The 25,495-nt window shown below is 44.9% G+C and overlaps 1 protein-coding gene across 6 annotated transcripts in view; it reads right to left on the reverse strand.

Moving 5' to 3' along the window:
* The window catches only part of ZC3H7A (zinc finger CCCH-type containing 7A), a 47,111-nt gene extending 23,316 nt beyond the window's left edge, over positions 1-23,795 (reverse strand). For 2 of the 6 annotated variants that reach the window (XR_010152272.1, XM_001144462.7), the window contains exons 1-9: positions 23,455-23,795; positions 8,644-8,745; positions 7,779-7,818; positions 5,519-5,716; positions 3,107-3,265; positions 2,808-2,888; positions 2,676-2,714; positions 1,335-1,368; positions 591-874 (exon numbers count right to left, since the gene is read on the reverse strand). Coding sequence is in view for 5 of the 6 variants with exons in the window: in XM_001144462.7 (XP_001144462.1) it covers positions 591-874; positions 1,335-1,368; positions 2,676-2,714; positions 2,808-2,888; positions 3,107-3,265; positions 5,519-5,716; positions 7,779-7,818; positions 8,644-8,711 (903 nt within the window). In the remaining variant the exon portion in view is untranslated. Of the gene's footprint in view, positions 1-590; positions 875-1,334; positions 1,369-2,675; positions 2,715-2,807; positions 2,889-3,106; positions 3,266-5,518; positions 5,717-7,761; positions 7,819-8,643; positions 8,746-8,823; positions 9,122-9,215; positions 9,990-23,454 lie in introns of those variants that run through there. The other 4 variants (XM_016929444.3, XM_016929442.4, XM_016929441.4 and 1 more) reach the window with 4 other exon arrangements.
* Positions 23,796-25,495: the final 1,700 nt, after the last annotated feature.

Here is a 25,495-nt window from a genome sequence, read left to right on the forward strand (position 1 = left end):
GCAGTGAGCCGAGATCGCGCCACTGCACTCCAGCCTGGGCGACAGAGCGAGACTCCGTCTCAAAAAAAAAAAAAAAAAAAAAAAAAAATTAGCCAGGCGTGGTGGCAGGCGCCTGTAGTCCCAGCTACTCAGGAAGCTGAGGCAGGAGAATGGTGTGAACCCGGGAGGCAGAGCTTACAGTGAGCCAAGACTGCGCCACTGCACTCCAGCCTGGGCAACAGAGCAAGACTCCGTCTCAAAAATAAATAAATAAATAAAAAGAATAAGGAGTCTTTAATCTATATAATTCATTTTTTCTTAAATATCAAATGCCTATTTTTTATCAGAATGTTATCTTTGCCCTTTCCATAATATGAGATCCCAATATGAATTGGAAAAAAATTGGCTAATTACTAGATAGCATTCTTTTTTTATTTCAAAATGATCAAATTAACCAGTTTCAGTAGAGAAGAAAAAAAGTAACTTTCAAGGTTTAAAAAAACCCCAAATTCAGCCTATACGCAATACTGAAAAAGTCTATCAAGTTATATTACAATTTTTAAAAAGTTAACTCTGTCTTCAGAAGAAACTTGAGTAACACTGAAACTTACCATAACAGTTTCATTAGTTTCAGGTGCAGAATCAAGCAGGTCATCTAGTTCATCTCCAAGGACCATATCTCCATCATCTAGAAAAGCTTCTGGCAAAGTGAAGGGCATCTTTCCTCCATTTGCCAGCACTGCAGATGGCAGAGCGCTCTCTTCCACTTGTAGTGGCAAAATAGAAGTTAAGGGCATAACAGGAACTGAGGCCAGCTCACTTCCAACTTCATGAGAAAAACTGGGTGCGGGTAAAGAGACAACAGGAACTGCTTCTTGCCTTGGAGTTAATAAATCTGTAACACAGATGGAAATGTACTCAGTCACTTTCATCGTACTTACATAATAATACCATTAATCCCCAATAATAGAGATACAAAGATGAAAATATGAAGGCAATTATAAAAATAATAAAATTGACAGTATAATAAAGCAATTCCAAACAGATACAGTCACGTGTGAAAACTTATCCTTCTTTCACAAAATGCCTGTACCTCTCTTTGGGCACAGCTATCAGACAGTGGCAAGGCCACAGTGGGTGTCAGTGATTGCTTACTAACATCCAACACTTTTCAGTCACTCACTGGCACATCCAAAGGCACAAAGGGAGCATTGGAAATCATTTTCACTTTCATATTAATACATTAATATGAATATAACCACACAGCGATATTATTTGACAATACATCACATACAAAGACATCAGGTACAAAGCTGGCACTATTCAAATTGTTAAGATGATATGTGAAAACATACCTGGCTCAATATCTTCCACAGAATGGTTCAAAGCCTAGAAATTAAACCAAACAATGGGTTATAATATTTTCAGGACTCTAAGCCATAAAACAATCAGTAAAACTCACCCTAGGCCGGGCACAGTGGCTCACGCCTGTAATCCCAGCACCTGGGGAGGCCGAGACAGGCAGATCACGAGGTCAGGAGTTTGAGACCAGCCTGGCCAACATGGTGAAACCCCGTCTCTATTAAAATACAAAAATTAGCCAGGCATGGTGGCAGGCATCTGTAATCCCAGCTACTCAGGAGGCTGAGGCAAGAGAACTGCTTGAACCCGGGAGGTGGAGGCTGCAGTGAGCTGAGATAGCGCCACTGCACTCCAGCCTAGGTGACAGAGCGAGACTCTGTCTTGGAAAAAAAAAAAAAGAAAAAAAGAAAAAAACTCACCCTAAGAGAACAATGCAGGTTTCCACAGAAATTCAACTCCCAATTAAGATCCAAGAAATGAATGGAACACGCAAACCTGTATACATGTGGTGTTAGGTGAGGTGCTGGTCTAGCAGTGCTGCCACTTATTTCTCGTGGACCAGCATTTCTCAAAGGCTATTCAGCAGAATAACAGGGACGAATTTGGCCACCATTCATTGCCCAACTCACAATAGCCATTAGCATCCTATTAGCCCCAAGAAAATTTTAATTTTAAAATTAAAAACAAAAACAAAAAAAAAACCTTTGTTAATTTTATCACAAATGACTCCCAAAACTAGTATTTGGCCCTGAACCACTCTTATTGCACTGAAACCTAACATCTATTAACATCCTATAAAATGCCCCACTGGAGCATTCAGGAAATGCTGGTTACAGCTAAAATATATTACTTGAGTTGTAGATGTTCTTTTGTAAAGTGACTAGAAGTGGCCAGAAGAGATGGCTCACGCCTGTAATCCCAGCATTTGGTGGGAGGCCAAGGCAGGAGGAACACTTGAGCTCAGGAGTTTGAGGCCAGCCTGGGCAACATGGTGAAACCCCATCGCTACAAAAAATACAAAAATTTGCCAGGCATGGTGGTGTGTGCCTGTGGTCCCAGCTACTCGGGAGGCTGAGGTGGGAGGATCACTTGAGCCCAGGAGGTGGAGGTTGCAGTGAGCCAAGATCAGGACACTGCACTCCAGCCTGGGCAACAGAACAAGACTCTGTCTCAAAAAAATAAATAAAGTGACAGGAGGGTATTGCCAATTACGTGTTTGAGGAATTAAAAAGGTTCCAAAAATAAACACACACCAAAAATACTAAAAGTAGAATTGCTCCCATCCTTCCCTTTAAAAAAAAAATAATAATTTTGACAGAAAAAAATAACTTTACCTTGGTAGCCCCATCCCCAGGAACTGATTTTAATGAGAGCTGAAATAAAATAAAGACACTAATTTAAAAACAGAACTGACTCCAAGTTCTAAAACAAAACGAAAACACCTTATGCAGAGAACTCCAGCTTACCTCAGCTCTGACATACGCTTTTCTTATTTTAAATCCCAATTTCTGAGCTAGTTCTTGAGTTAGTTTTATTACATGCTCATCCTGAAAAAAATAAGTATGTATAATTAACAGGGTTATATTTACTAATGGTGAAGAAGAATAGACAAAACAGGGAAGTTTCCCATCAAGACACCTGCTTCATTAGCAATTATACCCAACTGAAGCAGGTTGATGGATGACTGGAAAATTTAACTCTTTAAATGCCATTTATTATGATGTAAATGGTTACGATGTAAACAAATAAACTATAAATTCCATACCTGAGGCACTGCTAAGGAGCACTTTGCTACAGCATCGTAAGCCTTTTTGTATCTTCCTAAATCACTTAAAGCCTTAGATTTCCGATACAGAGCTTTGCAGTTACTGGCATTTAAACTGAGGACTATATTGCAGTCCTCCAAAACTTTATCATGGAAACCCTGGTGTGTAAGACCAAAGAATAAAGTCAGCAATCAAACAATTCATTTCTTGCACTGAGGCCTTCCTGTAATAAAAACAAATTAATACCCCATCCTATTACCCTCCCTCTAAACTCCAAGTTAGCAGTATTACTTTTATTTTTAAAATTATTTTATGAAATTTCAAATACAAAAAAGTAGAAAGAATATCATGAATACCCATGTACTCACCATCCAGGTCAGACAAATGCTAATATTTGGTCAGAAAGTCCCCAGATCTTCAAGAAATAAAGCTTTCTAGACCTAACTGATGTCCCCATGTGTCCCTCTCCTATTCGCTCCTCTGTAGTTACCCTTTTCTGGAGCACATTAAGATGTCAAACAGAAACGTAACTCCAAACAGCTAACTGATAAGGAATATATTACCCAAAACAAAATAAACAAACAATGAATGCTCTTTAACAAAGAGCTAGGTGACAACACTGATATTTTTCTTAAATTCATGGTTATATTTTACTGAGTATCCACAGTGAAAATTAAAAGCACTTCGGGCTGGGCACAGCAGCTCACAGCTGTAGTCCCAGCACTTTGGGAGGCCGAGGTGGGTGGATCACCTGAGGTCAGGAGTTCGAGACCAGCCTGGCCAACATGGTAAAAACCCCATCTCTACTAAAAATACAAAAATTAGCCAGGCGTGGTGGCGGGTGCCTATAATCCCAGCACTCGGGAGGCTGAAGCAGGAAAATCACTTGAACCCAGGAGATAGAGGATACAGTAAGCTGAGATTGCGCCACTGCATTACAGCCTGGGCAACAGAGTGAGACTCCATCTCAAAAATTTAAAAAAGGTGGCTAGGCGTGGTGGCTCATGCCTGTAATCCCAGCACTTTGGGAGGCTGAGGCGGGCAGATCACCTGAGGTCAGGAGTTCGAGACCAGCCTGACCAACATGGAGACACCCCGTCTCTACTAAAAATACAAAATTAGCCAGGTGTGGGGGCCCATGCCTGTAATCTCAGCTACTCGGGAAGCTGAGGCAGGAGAATCTCTTGAACCTGGGAGGCAGAGGTTACAGTAAGCCGAGATTGTGCCATTGCACTCCAGCCTGGGCAACAAGAGTGAAACTCTTGTCTCAAAAAAAAAAAAAAAAAAAAGTTTTAAAAGAAAAAAAAAAGCACTTCAAAAGCTTTTAAGCTTAAAAATGTGAAAATCTAGTGTGAATTCCTTTGAAGACTAATTACTATTTCGTAATTTAAAAAAACACTCGCCAGGCACGGTGGCTCACGCCTGTAATCCTAGCACTTTGGGAGGCCGAGGCGGGCAGATTGCCTGAATTCAGGAGTTCGAGAACAGCCTGGGCAACACAGTGAAACCCCGTCTCTAATAAAATACAAAAAATTTGCTGGGCACAGCGGCATGCGCCTGTAGTCCCAGCTACTCGGGAGGCCGAGGCAGGAAAATTGCTTGAACCCAGGAGGCGGAGGTTGCAGTGAGCCGAGATCGTACCACTGCACTCCAGCCTGGGTGACAGAGCGAGACACTGTCTCAAAAAAAAAAAAAAAAAACACTCGTAAGAGTGTTTTTTACCAAGAGTGTTTTACAAGATCAACTGGATCTTGACTAAGATGTTAACTGTGAACACGGATACCTGAAAGACACACTGACCTGTGAAGACCTGTATCTTCCCTGGATGACTTTTTTATAAGCAGACACACCTTCAAAAGCCATACTCAAATGGGAATCATCAAGGACCAATAACTAAGAAACAAATTATTTCTTAAATCCCTAACCTTTTGTCCAAAGCTAATTTTTATTTTTTTATTTTATTTTATTTTATTTTTTGAGACAGAGTCTTGCTCTGTCGCCCAGGCTGGAGTGCAGTGGCACAATCTCGGCTCACTGCAAGCTTCGCCTCCTGGGTTCAAGCGATTCTCCTGCCTCAGCCTCCCGGGCAGCTGGGACTACATGCACACGCCACCATGCCCAGTTAATTTTTTTATTTTTAGTAGAGACGGGGTTTCACCATATTGGCCAGGCTGGTCTCAAACTCCTAACCTCATGATCCACCCACCTTGGCCTCCCAAAGTGCTGGGATTACAGGCGTGAGCCACCGTGCCCGGCCAATCCAAAGCTAATTTTTAAAAGCCTCAAGCCACTCCAAAAGCAGGTAATATGACTTTCTTAAAAACTTAAGAAATTGACTTTTTATTAATGTACTAAGTCATTGAAAAAATTCTTTTCACTCTAGAAACATCATTTAAAAAATTACAACTCACCATATTAGAATAGCAGGCAATACGATTTATATATAGTTTTTCAATTATTTCTTTGGGGATTAAAATTTCTTCAGATTTTGCATAATCAGCTATATTCAAGGCTTCCGTGTACTGGCTTATCGAGTTGTTCCAATCACGTTCCCGATAAACGTCATTTCCTTCATTAAAAAGATTTCTCACGAGAGCACGCAAATATACCTAAAAAAAAGAAAGTTACCACTTGAAGCCTTTTATCAAACAAGATACGGTATAAGTAAATTTTAATTTTTATACCTAAAACTTCACAGGAAACAATGTGACAGAACAGCAGCACTGCTCTAAGAAATTGTGAGATGCAGCCCAAGTCACTGCTATCTCAGCTAGGGATTGAATCTTGCTTGCTTTTTCAAGGGGAAATTCAATTTCTCACTATTAAGAAAAATGCAGCAAAGTACCTTATAAATATTTGTTCACATCTCCAATTCTGTGCCCACTAGAGAAACCAAGTGGAAGCCCCAAGTCAAAGAGAATGAACAGTTTAAGGCTTTTGAGCAGTATTTCCAAATTGCCTTCCAAAAAGGCCATGATGAAAAATGTTTCTAGTGGTTTACTTTATAGCACCCATACACACTAGGTAGTGTGTGTGTGTGTACACGTGTGTGGGTACCCGTGCACATATATGTAAAATCTACCAATTTCTAGGTGGAAAATGGTATCGTTTTGTGTTTATTTTTTTTTTAATGGTATCCTCTTTGTATTTGCATGTCTTTACCAGTGAAGTTGAACTATTCTACATTTTTATGGACCCCTTGTATTTCTTTTTCTGTAAATTGCTCAGGTCATTTACTGATTTGGGGGGAGGGGGATGTTAAACTTTTTTCTTATCAAGTAAGTATACACATTCTTTTAGCATGTATAAAAGTTTGTCATTTTCCTTCATTATTTCTATCACGCTTTAGTTTAGTTCTTTTTTTTCTTTTCTTTTTTTTTTTGAGACAGAGTCTCACTCTGGCACCCAGGCTGGAGTGCAGTGGCACGATCTCGGCTCTCTGCGACTTCACCTCCTGAGTTCAAGTGATTCTCGTGTCTTAGCCTCCCGAGTAGCTGGGATTACAGGCACCTGCCACCACACTCAGCTAATTTTTGTATTTTTAGTAGAGACAGGGTTTCGCCATGTTGCCCAGGCTGGTCTCAAACTCCTGGTCTCAAGTGATCCGCCTGCTTCAGCCTCCGAAAATGCTGGGATTACAGGTGTGAGCCACCACGCCTGGCCATAATTTAGTATTTTAAAAGCTCTTTTTCATCACAAGATCAGAAAAATATTCAACTTGTTTTGTCTCATTTTATGAATTTCTGTCTAAGCTGATTAAATTATATTAGAAGACTGGACGGATCAACTATTAACAAAACTCGTGACATGCCACTTAACATCTTTAGACCCCAGGTCCACATGTGCAAAATGAAACAACTGTTACAGTTTATTTCTGGCTCTAATACTTTTTTATTCCAAATCTGTTTGTAGAGAGCTAAGGAACAAGAGAGAAAAAAAGGGGAGGAGGGAGAGAGGCAGCAAGAAAGTGACATTTAGAAGCCTCAAAACCCTCAGAGGAAAAAAAACACAGGTGAACCAATAGTTAGTAGAGACAAGAGTCTGCAGTCAAAGTCCCAATAAACTGGGCTTTCTCCCTGTTCCTAAACAGCAGATCACTAGTTCTTCCCTCTTGGTATCCAGTCCCCCTTAGCTGCTGTCAGAACATCTCCTAACAGAAAAAAATGTTCCACACACTCTTTCTCAATAAATTCTGTCCCACTTATTTTCAATGACATGAGAAGTAATTTTCAAGTGGCTCAAAAGATAAATTAATTCAAAACCACCCTAATAGAGGAAAGAAAATACACGGCAACTGTGCAAGTATGCAAAAAAAGAAAAAGAAAAAGAAAAAAAAAGTCCTATACAGAAGGGGTTGGCAAACTTTTTCTGCAAATGCCCAGACAGTACATGTTTTAGGCTCCATGGGCCATATGGTCTCTGTCAAAACTACCATATGTTGCAAAAGCAGCCACAGATAATACATAAACAAATGAGTGTGGCTGTGTTCCAATAAAGCTTTATTTGCAAAAAAATAAAATAAAATAAAATAAAATAAAATAAAATAAAATAAAATAAAAGGACAGCAGGCCAGATTGGGCCCACAAGGCCATCATTTGCCAACCCCTGCTACAAATTACAGTTCACAAGCCACTTGCAGAGCTTTCAAGCAGACCTTCCCAGAGTCATTACCGCATATTGCTCCTGTGTTCCTGGATATGACAGCGGTGACCTAAGAAGAAGAAACAAATTAACTGTAATTATCAAGCTCCTTATCGGGACCTGTTCAGCCAGAAGTCATCTTAAATCTGTGGTTCCATTAGCTTGCCACTGGTTCAAGGCATATTTCAAAGACTTCCTCCTCCTTTACTACCATTATTCACAGATGACTACAGTTATGGAAAAAAAATACATATACATATATATGTGTATATATATATATATACTATTCCTTAGTATTTTTTAAGTACAACACTTTACTTTCAAACCTACTTCTATTTTTTAAAAACCCTAATTCTTCAACTGCCAAAAAAGAGGTTAAAAATAGTACAGAGCCACTAACAATATTTGATCCAATTTACTGCAGTATAGAGAGAATGTCTCCTTCCCAGGAAGGAACAAAGAGGCCCTTCTGCCCGGACATGTCCATCCAAACCACAGCTGTCTCATCATTGACATGCTTCAAGAAGTCCAATTAAACACTGAGCTTCTGAACAGACACGTCTGATCACAGAAGCCCTCTGTGCCGCCAGATGTTCATTTTCAGTCACTTTCCACTCAGCAGCACTGTTCATAGAACAAATTCAAATTTCTCAGTCTAACGTTTTGGGGGAGACTAACAATTGCAGCCCTAAAAGCCAGCAAAAGTAACACTTGCTTCCGAATGCAAGAATGTTCAAATGGACAAGAGAAAAAAATATTGCTAGAATATGGAGTTTCTAACCCAAATTAACTGGACCTATTAAACATGACTAAAGAGTTCTTCCTCTCCACAAAACATACATCCACACCAAAGAATTAGGACGCGGCAAGAACACAAGAACTCTGAAGCTCTTACTGTATAAACTGCAGTCCTTCCTTAATGTTCTGCTGCCTTTTTCTTCTCTCCTCGGACACACTGGACATGTTATCCCACACATCCACTTTCTAAATGAGCAATCTGGAAGGAAACAAGGCAAAAAAGCACATAAGGTACCAGGGCCCCTGGACTCCAATCAAAACACCCATAAATCCAGACCTTGTCACACAATCAGCTGTGGACACATCCATTTCTGACTTGACTCCAGGGTCCTGGACGGCAGGGACCGTACAGGAGTCATCTTTGTGGCTCCCCTGTGGTCCGGCACACCATAAGCACACCGTTTTCATATTCTTTTTTTTTTTTTTTTTTTGAGACGGAGTCTCGCTCCATTGCCCAGGCTGGAGTGCAGTGGCGCGATCTCGCGATCTCGGCTTACTGCAAACTCCACCTCCTGGGTTCAAGCAATTCTCCTGTCTCAGCCTCCTGAGTGGCTGGGACTCAGATGCCTGCGACCATGCCTGGCTAATTTTTGTATTTTTAGGAGAGACAGGTTTTCCCCTTACTGGTCAAGCTGGTCTCGAACTCGTGACCTCAAGTGATCCACCTACCTCGGCCTCCCAAAGTGTGGGATTATAGGTGTGAGCCACGGCGCCTGGCCAGTTTTCACATTCTTTAAGGCTGAATGGCTATGCAGACTTTGTATACCCCTCCTGAGCAGTCTCCAGGAAAAAGTCATGTCTCCCCTTCCTTTCCTCTTCCCTCCTTTGGCTTCAGGTTTTGTTTTTCCCTGTCTACACGCACGCATAAGCTGTCCCTAGAACAGTTCCAGCCTTGTTTTGCTTCTGGAAGCTCTCCAGAAATAAAAAGGTTTCACATCCGCTTGCCTCCGAGGGAGTCTGACTTCCTTGTAAGCCAAGTTTAAACCTTATACATATTTTGTCCCACAAACTTCCAAAATGATTATTGTTGATACAACAGATAAAATAATGATATAAAGTTACTTCCACTGGAATTTTCTGGATATTAAAATGTTATCTTCAATATAACACTTGCAAATGTCAACACATATCATTCTTTTGGGCCCCACCTCCACTAATCAACGTTCACCGAGCAGTTCCCCAAGTTCAAGGAGAGCCAGAGAGAAGAGATCTGAGATAAAACAGCATCTCCCAGTGGCCCAAACTAGAGTTCCTCAGGCTTGGCATTCTGGGCTAGCTAATTCCTTGTCTTGTGATTGCAGGATGTTGGCAGTATTTCTGCCTCTACCCACTATGCCTGTAGCCCCTCACCCCAACCCCACTCACAACCAAAAATGTCTCCAGATATCGTTAAATGTCAGGGTGGGGAAAGCACAATCAGCCCCAGTTGAGAACAACTGAGACCTAAAGTTAAGACAACATCTTACACATAAACCACGTATTTGGACCCAGGTGACAGGAAGGGAAATTCCACTCATGTTTGAAGTACATTGCTGAAATTTTTTAGTTTCATTATTGCTTGGCATTTACAGTTTTATTTTTAAATCTGATTTTTTTCAAAGTATAAGGGTGAGATGGGGGTTGGAATGTCCCAAATGCTGATAACTGGTGCTAAACCCTTTCTTCTTTGAAACACCATCAGTTCTCAATATTTTTGTCCTATAAAGTTGGTACTTTACTGAAGTGTTTACATGGGAAAGGATATGACATAGAGGACTTGCTTTAAAATACTCCAGTAACAACAAAAAAGGGGGGGGGGGCTGGGTGTGAGGTGGGGAGGAAACAGCAGAATGCTGATAACCAGGGGAGGGTGAGAAGTGCAGGGGATTCTTCAGTACTATTCTCTGGACTTTGTATGTGTTTGAAACATTACAAAATAAGAAGTTTAAGAAGTCCATGACACTAGAGTAAAATGGCACTATTTCTGGAATGTGCTTTTAAAACAGTTTCGCCAAAAGGGGGGTAGCTGGGTGGAAATAAAACAAGAATGCCAAAAATATGGATAATGGTTCCAGCTGGATGAGGGGCATGGAAGCTCATTCCACCCTTCTAGCTACTTGGACATGTTGGCCCATGTTCTTAATAGAAATGCTTTTTTAAAAAAATTTATATTTTTTTTAATTTATAAATGTTTTTTAAAAATTTATATGTACAAAATAATTTAAGGAAGCACTATTTGTAAAAGAAAAAGATTTTTTAAATTAACTCAGGCCACTCATGGTAGCTCACACCTGTAATCCCAGCACTTTGGGAGGCAAAGGCAGGAAGATCACTTGAGCCTAGGAGTTCAAGACCAACCTGGGCAACACAGGGAGACCCCCTATCTCTACAAAAAATTTTAAAAGAGGCCGGGCGCGGTGGCTCGCGCCTGTAATCCAGCACTTTGAGAGGCCGAGGCGAGTGGATCACCCAAGGTCAGGAGTTCCAGAGCAGCCTGACCAATATGGAGAAACCCCACCTCTACTGAAAATACAAAATTAGCTGGGCATGGTGGTGCATGCCTGTAATTCCAGCTATTTGGGAGGCTGAGGCAGGAGAATCACTTGAACCTGGGAGGCGGAGGTTGCAGTGAGCCAAGATCACGTCATTGCACTCCAGCCTGGGCAACAAGAGTGACACTCCATCTCAAAAAAAAAAAAAAAAAAAAAAAAGATTGGCAGGGCACGGTGGCTCATGCCTGTAATCCCAGCACTTTGGAAGGCTGAGGTGGGCAGATCACCTGAGGTCAGGAGTTCCAGACCAGCCTGGCTAACATGGGGAAACCCCATCTCTACTAAAAATACAAAATTAGCCGGGCGTGGTGGCACATGCCTATAATCCCAGCTACTACGGAGGCTGGGGCAGGAGAATCGCTTGAACCCGGGAGGCAGAGGTTGCAGTGAGCCGAGATGGTGCCACTGCACTCCAGCCTGGGCAACAAGAGTGAAATTCCATCTCAAAATAAATAAATAAACAAAAATAACAAAGATTAGCCAGGCATGGTGGCATGCACCTGTAGTCCCAGCTACTCAGGAGGCTGAGTTGGGAGGACTGATAGAGCCTGTGAGGTCGAGGTTGCAGTGAGCTACAATCATGCCAGTGCACTCCAGCCTGGGTGACAGAGTGAGACCTTGTCTCGAAAAAATAAAAAAAAAAGTAACCGGGTGTGGTGGTGCGTACCAGTAGTCCCAGCTACTCAGATGATGGAGGCAGGAGGATGGCTTGAACCCATGAGGTCAGGGCTGTAGTGAGCTACGATTGTGCCACTGCACTCCCGCCTGGGCAAGAGAGTGAGACCCTGTCTCAAAAATAATATTTTTTTAAAAAAACTAACCCAGTGTCTATCAAAAAGGAAATGCCTGAAGAAATTATAGGAAAAAAAAAAAAAGATGAGGCATTTAAGTATCCATATGACCCATTTTGTTTTGTTTTGTTTTTTGAGACAGAGTCTCACTTGTCACGCAGGCTGGAGTGCAGTGGCACGATCTCTGCTCACTGCAACCTCCGCCTCCCGGCATCACACCATTCTCCTGCCTCAGCCTCCCGAGTAGCTGGGACTACAGGCGCCCGCCACCACGCAGGGCTACTTTTTTGTATTTTTAGTAGAGACAGGGTTTCACCGTGTTAGCCAGGATGGTCTCGATCTCCTGACCTCATGATCTGCTCACCTAGGCCTCCCAAAGTGCTGGGATTACAGGCGTGAGCCACCGCGCCTGGCCGTTTTGTATTTTTTTAAAGTGACGGGTAGGTATATATATTGACATATGCTTGTGTAGACATAAAATAGTCCCAGATGGAATCATGGGAGACTACAGCAGTAGTAGAAGACTGAGGCTGGAAAAGGGGTAGGACGAGGTCTTTTCAATCTATGTGTTCAAAACTTTTGTTTTATTTGGAGCCACGTAAATGAATTACCTCTGTACAAAAATTAAACAAATTTTTAAAGTTTATGTATCCTCTGAGCCCTTCCTTGGAAAGATGACTTAAGGGACCACCAGGCTTTTGTTTGTTTTAGCTAAAACAGGGCAATTTACTTAGAGTTCGAACTTTAGAGTTCAGAGGAACCCAGAGTAGTATTCAGGATGCCAGAGCAGTCAGGCCAGAGGGAGGGAACAAAAGAAAAGGATGTCTGAAACCAGGACGATGGCCACACAATTCAGTGAATGATGTATCTTTCTCTCAGCCTCTATCTAGCCAAGGTAGGGAATTGGTTTGAGGTTGACTCAAAAAGTTAATCTGCTGGCTAAGAATGGACTCCTGGGTAGTGATATCTGCCAAGTTTATAGCCTTAAAGCTATTTTCCCCAGAAAGTGTTAGAGAACCTTGAACCTCAACCTTATACACAAAAGGCGTGTGGCAAAGAGCTGACACCACAAGTAAGTGATTGAAAGGAAACGGAAAATGGATACAGATGTTTTTAATGCACAAAATACACCCCTTTAGCTGTTTATAGATCTAGGATCACAATATCAGGCAATATTTGAATATAATATGACAGAGTATTTCATGTTCAGTAGTTTTTTAAGTTTCCCCAAAAACTTTTATTTTGAAAGTTCTCAAACACACAGTAAAGTTAAAAACAATTATAATACTGTATGCCCAAACCCACAATTAATATTTTGTGAGATCACATCTGCCCATCTTTATCTATCTGCTCATCCTTCTGTTCATTCATCAGTCCGTCTTACTGTTTTAATAAATTTCAAAGTCAGCTGCAGATACCTAAACATCTCAGCACACACATAATTAAGTAGAGATCAATATTTGTTTACAGTTTTGTTTTTTAAGGTAAAACACACAAATCTTAATGTGAGTTTTGACAAACTCATGTGACCCAGAGCCCTATCAGGATATAGACCAGCACCTTGGGAGGCCAAGGCAGGAGGATCATTTGAGCCCAGGAGTATGAAACCAGCCTGGGCAAGATGGAGAGACCCCATCTCTACAAAAAAATAAGCCAGGTGTGGTGGTACGTGCCTGTAGTCCTAGCTACTCAGGAGGCTAAGGCAAGAGGACTGATTAAGCCCAGGAGTTGGAGGCTGCAGTGAGCTGCCGACCGCGCCACTACAACCCAACCTGGGCAACAGAACAAGATCTTGTCTCTTAAATAAAGAAAAGATATAGACCATTAACTGTCACTCTACAAAGTTCCCTCATGCCCCTTCCCCAAACCACTACTGTAATTTCTTTTTTCCTCACCATTGATTAGTTTTACCTGTGAAATAATCTCCCCCCAACACACACCCCTTTGTGTGTGTGTTTTTGTTTTGTTTTGTTTTGTTTTTGACACAAGGTCTTACCCTGTCATCCAGGCTAGAGTACAGTGGTGTGATCACAGCTCACTGCAACCTCAAACTTCCGGTCTCAAGCGATCCTCCCTCATCAGCCTCCTGAGTAGCTGAGACTACAAGTGTGCCACCATGCTCAGCTAATTTTTTTAATTTTACAGGGATTAAAAGCACAGGGACTGGCCAGGCACAGTGGCTCACGTCTGTAATCCCAGCACTTTGGGAGGCCGAGGCGGGCAGATCACCTGAGGTCAGGAGTTCGAGACCAGCCTGGCCAACGTGGTGAAACCCCGTCTCTACTAAAAATACAAACATTAGCCGGGCATGGTGGCAGGTGCCTGTAATCCCAGCTACTCGGAAGGCTGAGGCAGGAGAATCGTTTGAACCCAGGAGGCAGAGGTTGCACTGAGCCAAGATCGCGCCATTGCACTCCAGCCTGGGGGACAAGAGCAAGACTTCGTTTCCAAAGAAAAAAAAAAAAGCACAGGGATTACAGGTGTGAGCCCCCTCGTCCAGCCCCATACTCCTTTTTTTAAAGAAAGAAAAAGACGTTTAAAAATATACCATCTTATTTTTGGATCCTGTTAAAATCTAGCCTCAATTTTAAAGAAAGAAAGAATTTTACAAAGTTAACCCAACAGTCTCTTTTCTTACTCAGTCTCAGCAGCACTCCCTCCCAGGGGCCCCTCCCTTCAACTTCCACCTCACAGCCTTGGCTAGGTTTGTCCCCACCTCACAGGCCACTCTGTCTCCTGCAAGCTGAGGCTCCATCTCCACAGACCTCTCACCTTGAGAGCCCTGAGGACCCACTCTTGAAATCTCCCCGAGCCATACTCTCCCACAGAGGTCCTCCCTCCATCAGATGTCAAATGCCCTCATCTAGGGCCCCATGACAACTCTCACGTCCATCCCCAGGCAGACCCTCTGGCCTGTTTGACAGTTCCATTTGAATTTCTCACAGACGTCCTAAACTGTTCATTTTAACATGACAGTGAAAAGGAATGTCTCCTTCCCATCCTATCACTTAGCCGCCCATTTGCCCTTCCGCCCGTTTGCCCTCCTGGAGGGCCACCAACCACTGTTACCAGTCTCAGAAAAGTCCAGACAAATATATTGCTTTCTTTTTTTTCTTTCTTTCTTTTTTTTTTTTTTGAGACGCAGTCTCCCTCTGTTGCCCAGGCTGGAGTGTAGTGGCGTGATCTCGGCTCAATACAACCTCCGCCTCCTGGGTTCAAGCGATTATCCTGCCTCAGCCGCCCCAGTAGCTGGGATTACAGGTACGCACCACCACACCCAGCTAATTTTTGTATTTTTAGTAGAGATGGGGTTTCACCATGTTGGTCAGGCTGGTCTCGAACTCCTGACCTCGTGATCTGCCTGCCTCAGCCTCCCAAAGTGCTGGGATTACAGGCGTGAGCCACCACGCTCGGCCTGACAAAGATATTCTATAGAACGATTCTGTATCTTGATTGTGGGAGTGGTTACATGAATTTATGCATGGGATAAAACTGCATAATACTACACACACACACACACAGGCACGCACAACCACACACACACAAGTGCTGCTTAAAACCCAGTGAGGCCCATAGTTTGGTTAACAGTATTATACTAATGTCAATTTCCTGGTTGTGACAGTGTGCTACAGTTATATGTCACCATTGAAGGAAGAGGGGGTGAAGGGTTCATGGGACTCCATGTACTACTTTTGCAACTTCCTGTGAGTCTATAATTATTTCAAAATAAAAAGGTAAAAGTATTCTGTGTATACGTTTGTTTGTTTTTAATTTTTTTTGAGACAAATTCTCGCTGTCACCCAGGCTGGAGTGCAATGGCACAATCTCCAGCCTCCGCTTCCTGGGTTCAAGCAATTCTACTGCCTCAGCCTCCCAAGTAGCTGGGATTACAGGCGCACGTCACCAGGCCTGGCTAATTTTTGTATTTTTGTAGAGATGGGGTTTCACCATGTTGGCCAGGCTGGTCTTGAACTCCTGACCTCAGGTGATCGGCCTGCCTTGGCCTCCCAAAGTGCTGGAATAACAGGCATGAGCCACTGCGCCCAGCCGTGCATATGTTCTTTTTTATTCAAACTGGAGCTACCAGTGAGTTCTGTACCCCACTGTCTTTATGTAGTATCTAATCAGTGTGTTCGTTTTCAAAACACACAGCGTTCTATGATATGGTTGTACCATAATTTTACCAGGCCTCTGGTGATGGACCTTCTGGTTGTTTCCAATCTTTAAAGGTCACCATGTACACGGGGCATTTCATACACATCTAAGTATCCCTTTAAAGAACTTTTATAGGATAGGCCGGCCATGGTGGCTCACACCTGTAATCCCAGCACTTTGGGAGGCCGAGGCAGGCAGATCACTTGAAGTCAGGAGTTCCAGACCAGCCCAGCCAACATGGTGAAACCCCATCTCTACTAAAAATACAAAAATTAACCGGGTGTGGAGGCATACACCTGTAATCCCAGCTACTCGAGATGATAAGGCAGGAGAATAGCTGGAACCCGGGAGGTGCAGGCTGCAGCGAGCAAGGATCATGCCACTGCATTCCACCTGAACCACAGAGTGAGACTCCATCTCAAAAAAAAAAAAAAAAAAAAAAAGAATTTCTAAAGGATAAAGGGCATATGTATTTGTTTATTTTGCCAGCTATTGCCACAATACACCAAATGATTCTCCCACCAACAATGCAGAAGATTCCTGGTTCACCACTTCACCCAGGCATCAAATGTGTGCATCCTTGTGAACCAAAAAAGTGAGAAACAGTGTGGCAATGTGATGAGGCCATGTTTGTTTTAATCTATCATTAGCAAGGCTCAGCGTCCTTTCAAATTTAAGAATCATCTGTACTTCCTTGTCTGTGAATTGTTTGCTCATACCCTCTGCTCATTTTTCTTCCAGGCTGAGCTTTACTTATTTATGGAAGCTCTTTATATGTTGAGGAAAATAGTCCTTTCTGATGTTATTGGTATTTTTTCCAATTTGATGTCAATCTTTTGACTTTGGTTATTTTTGACAGCAAAGGTGTTGTCGTCATCGTCGTTGTTGTTGTTGTTTGAGACGGAGTTTCACTCTTATTGCCCAGGCTGGAGTGCAATGGCACGATCTCGGCTCATTGCAACCTCCGCCTCCCAGGTTCAACCGATTCTTCTGCCTCAGCCTCCCGAGTAGCTGCGATTACAGGCACACGCCAAAACGCCCGGCTAATTTTGTATTTTTAGTAGAGATGAGGTTTCTCCATGTTGGTCCAGCTGGTCTTGAACTCCCGACCTCAGGTGATCTGCCCACCTCAGTCTCTCCCAGGAGGCAGAGGTTGCAGTGAGCCAAGATTGCGCCACTACACTCCAGCCTGGGCCACAGAGCAACATTCTGCCTCAAAAATAAATAGATAAATAAAACAAGTAAAAAATAAAAATAAAAATCAGCCCAGACTGGTGGCACCTGCTTGTATGTAGTCTCAGCTACTCAGAGGCTAAGGGAGGAAGATCGCTTAAGCCCAGGTCTTCAAGGCTCAGCAAGCTATAATCACACCACTGCACTCCAGCCTGGGGTACAGAGCAAGACCCTGTCTCTAAAATAAATTTTTAAAACACACACACACACACACACACATCCCAATGCTTGCACTCTGCTTAAGACCCTTCAGCGGTTGCTTGGGACGCTGGATGAAGCCTTGCCTCCGTACGGTGACCTAGCAGACCCCCATCCCCAAGCCACGCAGCTCCTGCCTCCCCCAGCTTCACACGTGAGGCTCCCGTCACACTGACCTTTTAAGAGCTCCCAGAACAAGTCAGGCACTCCATGCTTCTAAGTCACTGTGTTTGTTGTTCCCTCTGCCCAAAATACACTTCCCAGCTCTTCAAAGAGCTGCCTCCCTTTCATCCATCCACAAGTGGGCTTAAATAACACTGTTAGGTACCTTCCCTTGCCACCCTAAATTGCTGCCTCACCCCAGTCTCACCCCTCTTATTCACTTCAGCAGGTACCTGGTACTTCTCATGCTTCATTGTAAGAACAAGATCTGGGTCCAGCTCAACAAATACTTGAACAAAGAACGAAGTAAGCAGCCCAGTGTAAAGAGAATGCCTCATACAAAGTTCAGAGGCCCAGGAGATAGAAGCTGGTAAAACCATTCACAAGAAGCAAGCGTGAAGAAGGAGGGTGCCCAGTAGGAAATGACTGCATGCAAACAGAGCTGCTTATAGTGGGGCTCGGCCCCCAACCCTTTGGGGAAACAAGGTGGGAAGTGAATTAATATAGTGGGAACTGCCTGGAGACAGCGACGGAAAAAAACCTGAAACCATAAGGGATTCCTCAAGATATACAATGACAAGTTTCACTGATCCCCTCTTCTCCTAAATAAAAAAGAATTCCAGGGAAGAAGGCACTTTGTTTTTTTGTTTTGTCTTTGAGACAGTGTCTCCCTGTGTTGCCCAGGCTGCAGTACAGTGGCACAATCATAGCTCACTGCAGCCTCAACCTCCAGAGCTCAATCTTCCCACCTCAGCCTCCCAAGTAGCTGGAACTACAAGCACATGCCACTATACCTGAATAATTTTTGTATTTTTTGTAGAGACAGAGTCCCACTATATTGCCCAGGCTGTTCTCAAACTTCCAGGCTCAAGCAATCCACCCACCTTAGCCTCCCAAAGTATTGGGATTACAGGCGTGACCTGTGTCTGGCCCAAGGAGAGATACTTTGAACAGTTCATTTTAAAGCAAGAAACTCAATTAAATAAGAATTTCATTAAATTAACTGAACTCTTACAAACTGGAATATCATCTCTCTGGGATCAGCTGATTTAAAATTTGTTACTAATCTTGAAGTTATGTAAGATCTCAAGGTATCCTGGATCTTCAGAACTCCCTTACTATTTACTCAGTGCCTGGTAGGTTAAACTCATTATCCCAAAGTCTAGTACAATGTTGGTAACTAGACAAATAAATCCACATCCATGAGCTTTTGACCTTACATGGTAACTTTAGAAACTAGCTCACATTAACAGAAGACATCGAGGTAAGGGAAATGTGACTGCAACATACTGAGACAGAAATAGTAGCTCTTACTGGACTCCAGGCACTGTTCTACATGCTTTATACGTATTAAGTCATTTAATCCTCCTGCTAACCTTAAGTGACAGGTACTATAAAGAAACTGAAATACAGATAAGTGACGCAGCTGGCCCAGGATTACAGCTAGGAAGTAGCAGAGCTCGATTTCAAAGGCAGACAGCCTGGCTCCAAGCCTGAGAGCCTATCCACCTGGCTCTTCTGCACATTACGTGCCAAAGACGCCTGGAGGGGAGTGAGCATCTGTCTAGGGTGGACCTGGGCTGGGCTCTGAAAGACAAATATGGCTCTGATGAACAGGTGGGCACTTTAAAGCCATTCAGGAGAAATGAAAGAAACACACGCATGCGTGTGCACTTGTATACACAAAAAGATATGCTCAACAGACGTCATTTAATGCAACTCAGACAAAGCAGAGGGCTTTCACAGGAATGCAGTAGGCCAGGAGTCTGGACATCACTCCAGGGAAAATCTTTCAAGGGGATCTGCTCCACCCAGAACATAATGTATTTAAATACAAATAATATTAAAACAGCCTTACTTACAAGATGTACTAACACAGGACCAAAGTCTCCCAGTAAAGGCAGTGCAGAGGTCACCTAGCACAGCATTTGTACTTTTGCCTAAAAACGTATCCCTACATTTCAAGTGAAAATTTACAGGCTGGGTGCAGTGGCTCATGCCTGTAATCCCAACATTTTGGGAGGCTGAGGTGGAAGGATCGCTTCAGGCCAGGAGTTTGAGACCAGCCTAGGCAACATAGGAGACCCCATCTCTATAAAAATGTTTAAAAAATTAAATGGGCATGGTGGTGTACACTGTAGTGCCAGCTACTCGGGAGACTGAGGCAGAAGGATTGCTTGAGGCCAGGAGTTTGAGGTCACAGCAAACTATGACTATGCCACTATACTCCAACCTGGGTGTCAGAGCAAGATCCTGTCTCAAAAAAAAAGGGGGTGGGGGGGAGGAAAAATGATACATTCCACTCCATATTCAATTCTATCCCCAGACTGAAGCCTGTCTGTGTAATATTAATAGCTTTAAAACAACAACTACGAAGTAGTTAAAGTATCATTATTGTCATCCTTATTTGGCAACAGTATATTAACTGGCTCTTGCAACACTTACAAAAGCACCTGGGGCACAACGCAAGCCTCAGAAGGCTGCAAACCCAGATGGTAAGACATTCAAGTTGTTGAAGCTCCTACTGGATACTTTATGAAACAGTTTCTCCCTTTTACTGAAAAGGAAAATTTCATGAGAGACAGTATGCTAAACAACAGCAGGAAGGTAATGTTACATTTTGGCTGGAGTTCTTCCCCCCACAGGAACTATTCACTTTGAAATTGCTGTCAGATTTCAGATTCAGTAAGATACAAAGTCTGTGAAGAGCCTGAAGAGCCTCCCTCTGCGAAGAGGCTCCGCCTGCCAAGAGCCTCCCTCGGCACCCACGCCCTGCTAAGTGGTGGTTCCCAGGAACATCTCATCTTATCTATGACCTCTGTATGGAAGAACTCAACAGGAATATTTCATGTAAAAGCTTCATGACAAATGATTTGCCTGGGGACACTGACACCACGACGTACCCAAGACCGCCAGCCGATGAAGTCTTCCCAACCAAGTAACCCCAACACACTCTCACCTTCTTACCAAATGTGCCAGATTAATGTCCTGCTCCAAATTCAGGCCTTTTCAGAAAACATAAAGCTTCCCGCTTTCTATTTGTGAAAAAGTAACCTCGTTGCTTTACATAAACGAAAATCACCTCATTTAATACGCCTTTTGTGTACATGTAAATTAAAACATGTTATCACTAGCAGCAATTTTTAAACTTCCGGATTAATACTTTAAAACTTCTCTCCTCCTTAAAAATTATCTAAAATTTCTTCTTGATTTGCCAACACCTCACACTTTAAGTAATTTTCATAAGAATTCTGGAGAAAAATATTTTCACTAGAAAAAAAACAAAACAAAACAGAACACTTCCAGACGTTATCCAGAAGACAAAAGTTTGCTCACATCATACCGTCTCTAGAAAGCCCTTTCTAGGGTATCTGTGGCAACAGGATACAGACATCTTTTGTTTCTTTCTTCCTTTACTGAAATGCTCAAAACTTTCCAACAGTCACTCTCACCATCCCTGGAGTTGAGAGTTTCTATAATTGATTCTCTTCCACTTAAAATGACAATTTAACCCACTCCAACTGGCAGGTTTTAAAATCAGTCAAAACTAAGAATTGTGGAACAATGTGGCTGACAAGCCACCATTCTTATTTGCAAAAACTGACAGAATCTGGGGAATGGCAAGGAAAGAGGGTGTAGGTCTGTGTAAAACCCCCAACGAAAAGTCACAGTAACATGAAGAAACGCAGGAATTCTCCACTTCGTTTGGATGGCAGAAAATCAATGGGCTCTTTGTAGAATAAACACACACACACAAACACACACGCACAAATATTGATAATATTCAGCCTCAATAACTCATGATCTCATCCTGAGACAAACCTCATACAACTATTTGTAGCCTCCAGCATACAGCAGATAGGGAAAATTTTTCAACAGGGAAAATACTGTCCATTAACTTGAATTATTCTGCAAATTAGGACAAGACCCATTGTGCAATTCAGTTCAACAGTTTGGCTCAGTATGAGAAGGAAGAGGCAGTGGATTCTTTGAGAGCTTAAGGGAAGGAGGCCACATGCCATCAGAGAAGCAGGAAAGATAAGCAGATAGACATGTCTTCTCAGGGCCACCACCCATTCAGATGCCCCAGCTGCGCGCTGTCCAGTCGAAATATTGTACAAAATATATTACACAAAATAAGCCATACGTGTCATTGTAAGTATGTATGTATGTATGTACGTACGCATGTATGTGGAGAGGGAGTCTCGCTCTGTTGCCCAGGGAGGAGTGCAGTGGCACAATCTCGGCTCACTGCAACCTCTGCCTCCCGGTTCAAACGATTCTCCTGCCTCAGCCTCCCCAGTAGCTGGGATTATAGGCGCCTGCCACCACGCCTGGCTAATTTTTGTATTTTTACTAGAGACGGGGTTTCTCCATGTTGGCCAGGCTGGTCTCGGAATTCCTGACCTCAGGTGATCCACACACCTCGGCCTCCCAAAGTGCTGGGATTACAGACGTTGAGCCACCCCGCCCGGCCCGTATATGTCATTTTAAATTTCCAAATAGCCACACTAAAAAAAGAGAAAAAGAAAAGCAGTGAGATTAACTTTTGTTTTTTTATTTGTTTGCTTTGAGACAGTGTCCCAGGCTGGAGCACAAAGGCACAATCGCAGCTCACCGAAGCCTCAATCTCCCGGGCTCAAGGGATTCTCCCACCACAGCCTTCCGAGTAGCAGATTCTCCCACCTCAGCTTCCCGAGTAGCTGACTACCGGCGTGCGCCACCACGCCCAGTTAAGTAGAGACAGGGGTCTCACTATGTTGCTGAGGCTGGTCTTGAATTCCTGCACTCAAAAGATCCTCCTGCCTCAGCCTCCCAAAGTTTTGGGATGACAGGCATGAGCCACTGCATCCTGCCAAGATTAATTTTAATGATCTATTTTCGTTAATCCAATTTGTCCCAAACATGACCATCTCAACATGCATTTAAGTATAAAAGATTACCAATGACATCTTTTACTTTCTTTCTCATCTTAAGTTTTTAAAATCAGATGTACGTTTCACAGCTGGGACCGCAACTGAAACTGGCCCCACTTCGTGGGCTCCATCGTCCCAAAACGGCGGGGGGTCAGTGGCCACCGTACTGGGCATGGCAAGGTCCTTCGTGGTTCAATACCGAACACGGGCAACTCCTTTTCATCCCTAGACAGGTGGGGACAGGAAAATACCCAACTCCTGGCAAATCCACCCAGTCCCGACTCAGGCTCGACCTCGGAGGCCCCGGCCGGGCCTCAGGCGGCCCCACCCCTTTGCTGCCCAGGCCTGACCGGAAGCCCCGCTAATGGGAACTGACAGGTCCCGGTCCCGGTCCTCCCGGGCGGCGCCCCCGCCTCCGCGGACCCCAAGGCCTCTCCCCGCCCGGCCCAGGGCTGCACCCCGCGCGAAAAAATAAAAAAATCAGAAAGGGGGGTAAAAAAGAGGGATGAGCCCCAAATTAATGCGCCAAGCTCTCCGCCGGCATCCTTCCCGCCCCCAAGCCCAAGACGCTGAATCGGGATCCCCGCGATCACCAGAGCAGACAGAAATAACCAAAAAAAAATTTTCTTTTAGTGAAATCACCAAAAAGGAGACATTTTGCCGAGGGAATGGCAGGCAGAAGTGGGTCACGTTATTCTCGGTGGGGGAAGGGGACGGCGCGCCCACCCGTCCCTCCGCGCGCACAGGCCCCGGCCCGGCTCCTCTCAGGGTCCTCTCGGGTCCGCGGGCCCCGGACCCCGCCGCCCCTCCCCCGCCCCGCCCGCCGTCCGTTAACGGCCGCGCGCGAGCACGAGGCGGCGGCGCGCGCGCGGGGGGGACGCGGGCGCGCGCGTTTCCTTCATGCCCGGCGGCGTCCCCCTACCTGTGGGGACGACGCGCCGGCCGGCGGCAGAAGGCAGGCGGAGGCGGGCGGCGGCAGGCAGGCAGCGGTGGCGGCGGCGGCGGCGGGGCCTGGGTGCTCGCTCGCAGCTCTCCCTCGGTTAGCGGCGGCGGCAGCGGCAGCGGCTCGGTTGCGCCCGCGGCGGCGCCCTCTAGCGGCGCCCTCTAGCGGCGGGAGGCCGCGCTTGCCGCCCGGGAGACGCCGCCATTGGCTGCGCCGGAGCTACGGGCTGGGGGCGGTGGCGCCACGTCTGACTGGGGGCAGGGACCTGGGCGCGCCGTTCAATCCGGAGCCCCGGCGTCGACGCGCGGCCCACTGGGTGAGCCAATGGGAAGGCCACGTTGCGCACTGGACGCGCTCGGACTCAAGACGGATTAACCAGCACCGGGGTTTTCTGGGGCCTCGCCCGGGCCGCGGCCTGAGCAGAAGCGCTAGGAGGTAGAACAGCGTCCAGCGGGGAGAGGAGCTAGAGTCGGCATCGGGAAGCCCACCCTGGAGCCTGCTTAGCTTGACGAGCCCTCAACCGGGGCGCCCTGCTCTGCGGAGAGTAACCCTGCATCCTCAGAACAACCGTGATTGTCCTCATTCCTACATATGAGGAACGGAGGCGCGGAGCCCCACGGCAGCCGGGGATCCAAAGACAGCCTCCCTCCAGTTCCATCTGCTGGCTCTTGGAAGGCCTGGATCCCTGTCCTTCAGGGCCCAGCCCAAATGCCGCCTCGTCCATCTGCATTTTACGGCCAGGTGCCCCGCTGCGGGCACGGCTTCTTGTAAAATGCTCAGCTCAGCAGTGGGCGAGGCAGGGTCCCTGCCCCATGGGATGGAGGGCGGAGATGAGGACCCACAAGAGCCCAAAGAAGACCATTTTGGTCGGTGAAGACCAAAGAAATTCAAGCAGGAGGATGTGACAGGAGCTTTTGGGAAAGCCTCTGAGGAGGTGACAGCCATGCAACCATGTTCGGGGAAGTGTGCCGCAGGCAGAGGGGAAATGAGTGCAAAAGCCCTGAAGCTGGAGTTCGGTGTCTGGATAACAGGAAAGGCCTGCAGAGCTGATGTGTGCCAGAGGGGAGAAAGATCTGTGACACAGAGGGGCCGCCATGTGGAATTTGGAGTTTTGTGTGGAAGGGGGTCATTCATTGAGTCTGAATTGGGAGTTCCGAGGTCTCATTTATATTTTAGAAAGTTCTCTCCTGCTACTATGCAGAGATTGGGCTGTAGGAGAGACAAGAGGGGAAGTGGGGACGCTAGCTACAGTAGCTCTTCCAGGGGTCTGGGTGACGTAGATTTACAAACCAGAGTATTAGCTCAGGCTGCCATGACAAAATACCCCAGACCAGGCAGCTTAGACAACAGGAATTTATTTTCTCACAGTTTTAGAGGCTGCAAATCTAAGGTCTGGGTGCCGGCAGGGCTGGTTTCTGGTGAGGCCTCTCTCCCTGGCTTGCAAACAGCTGCCTTCTCACTGTGTCCTCCTATGACCTTTTCTCTGTGAGCAGGAATCCCTGGTGTGTCTTCCTTTTTCTTACAAGAACAACAATTTTACTAGATTAGGGCCCCACCCTATGACTTCATTTAACCCCAATGACTACCTAAAAGGCCGTATTCAAATAGTCGTATTAGGCCAGGCGCGGTGGCTCACGCCTGTAATTCTAGCACTTTGGGAAGCCGAGGCAGATGGATTGCCTGAGCTCAGGAGTTGGAGACCAGCCTGGGCAACACAATGAGACCCCGTCTTTACTAAAATACAAAAAATTAGCCGGGCATGGCGACGTGCACATGTAATCCCAGCTACTCAGGAGGCTGAGGCAGGAGAATCGCTTGAACCTGGGAGGCAGAGGTTTCAGTGAGCTGAGATCGCGCCATTGCTCTCCATATTGGGCGAGAGAGAGACTCTGTACCAAAAAAAAAAAAAGTATTAGGGATGCTATGACTTCATTTAACCCTAATGACTGCCTAATATGCCTAATAGCCATATTAGGGTTAGAGCTTCAACATACGGACTCCAGGGTGGGTATGTGCGGAG

Source organism: Pan troglodytes, chromosome 18 (genome assembly GCF_028858775.2).
Source record: "Pan troglodytes isolate AG18354 chromosome 18, NHGRI_mPanTro3-v2.0_pri, whole genome shotgun sequence".
Lineage (NCBI taxonomy): Eukaryota > Metazoa > Chordata > Mammalia > Primates > Hominidae > Pan > Pan troglodytes.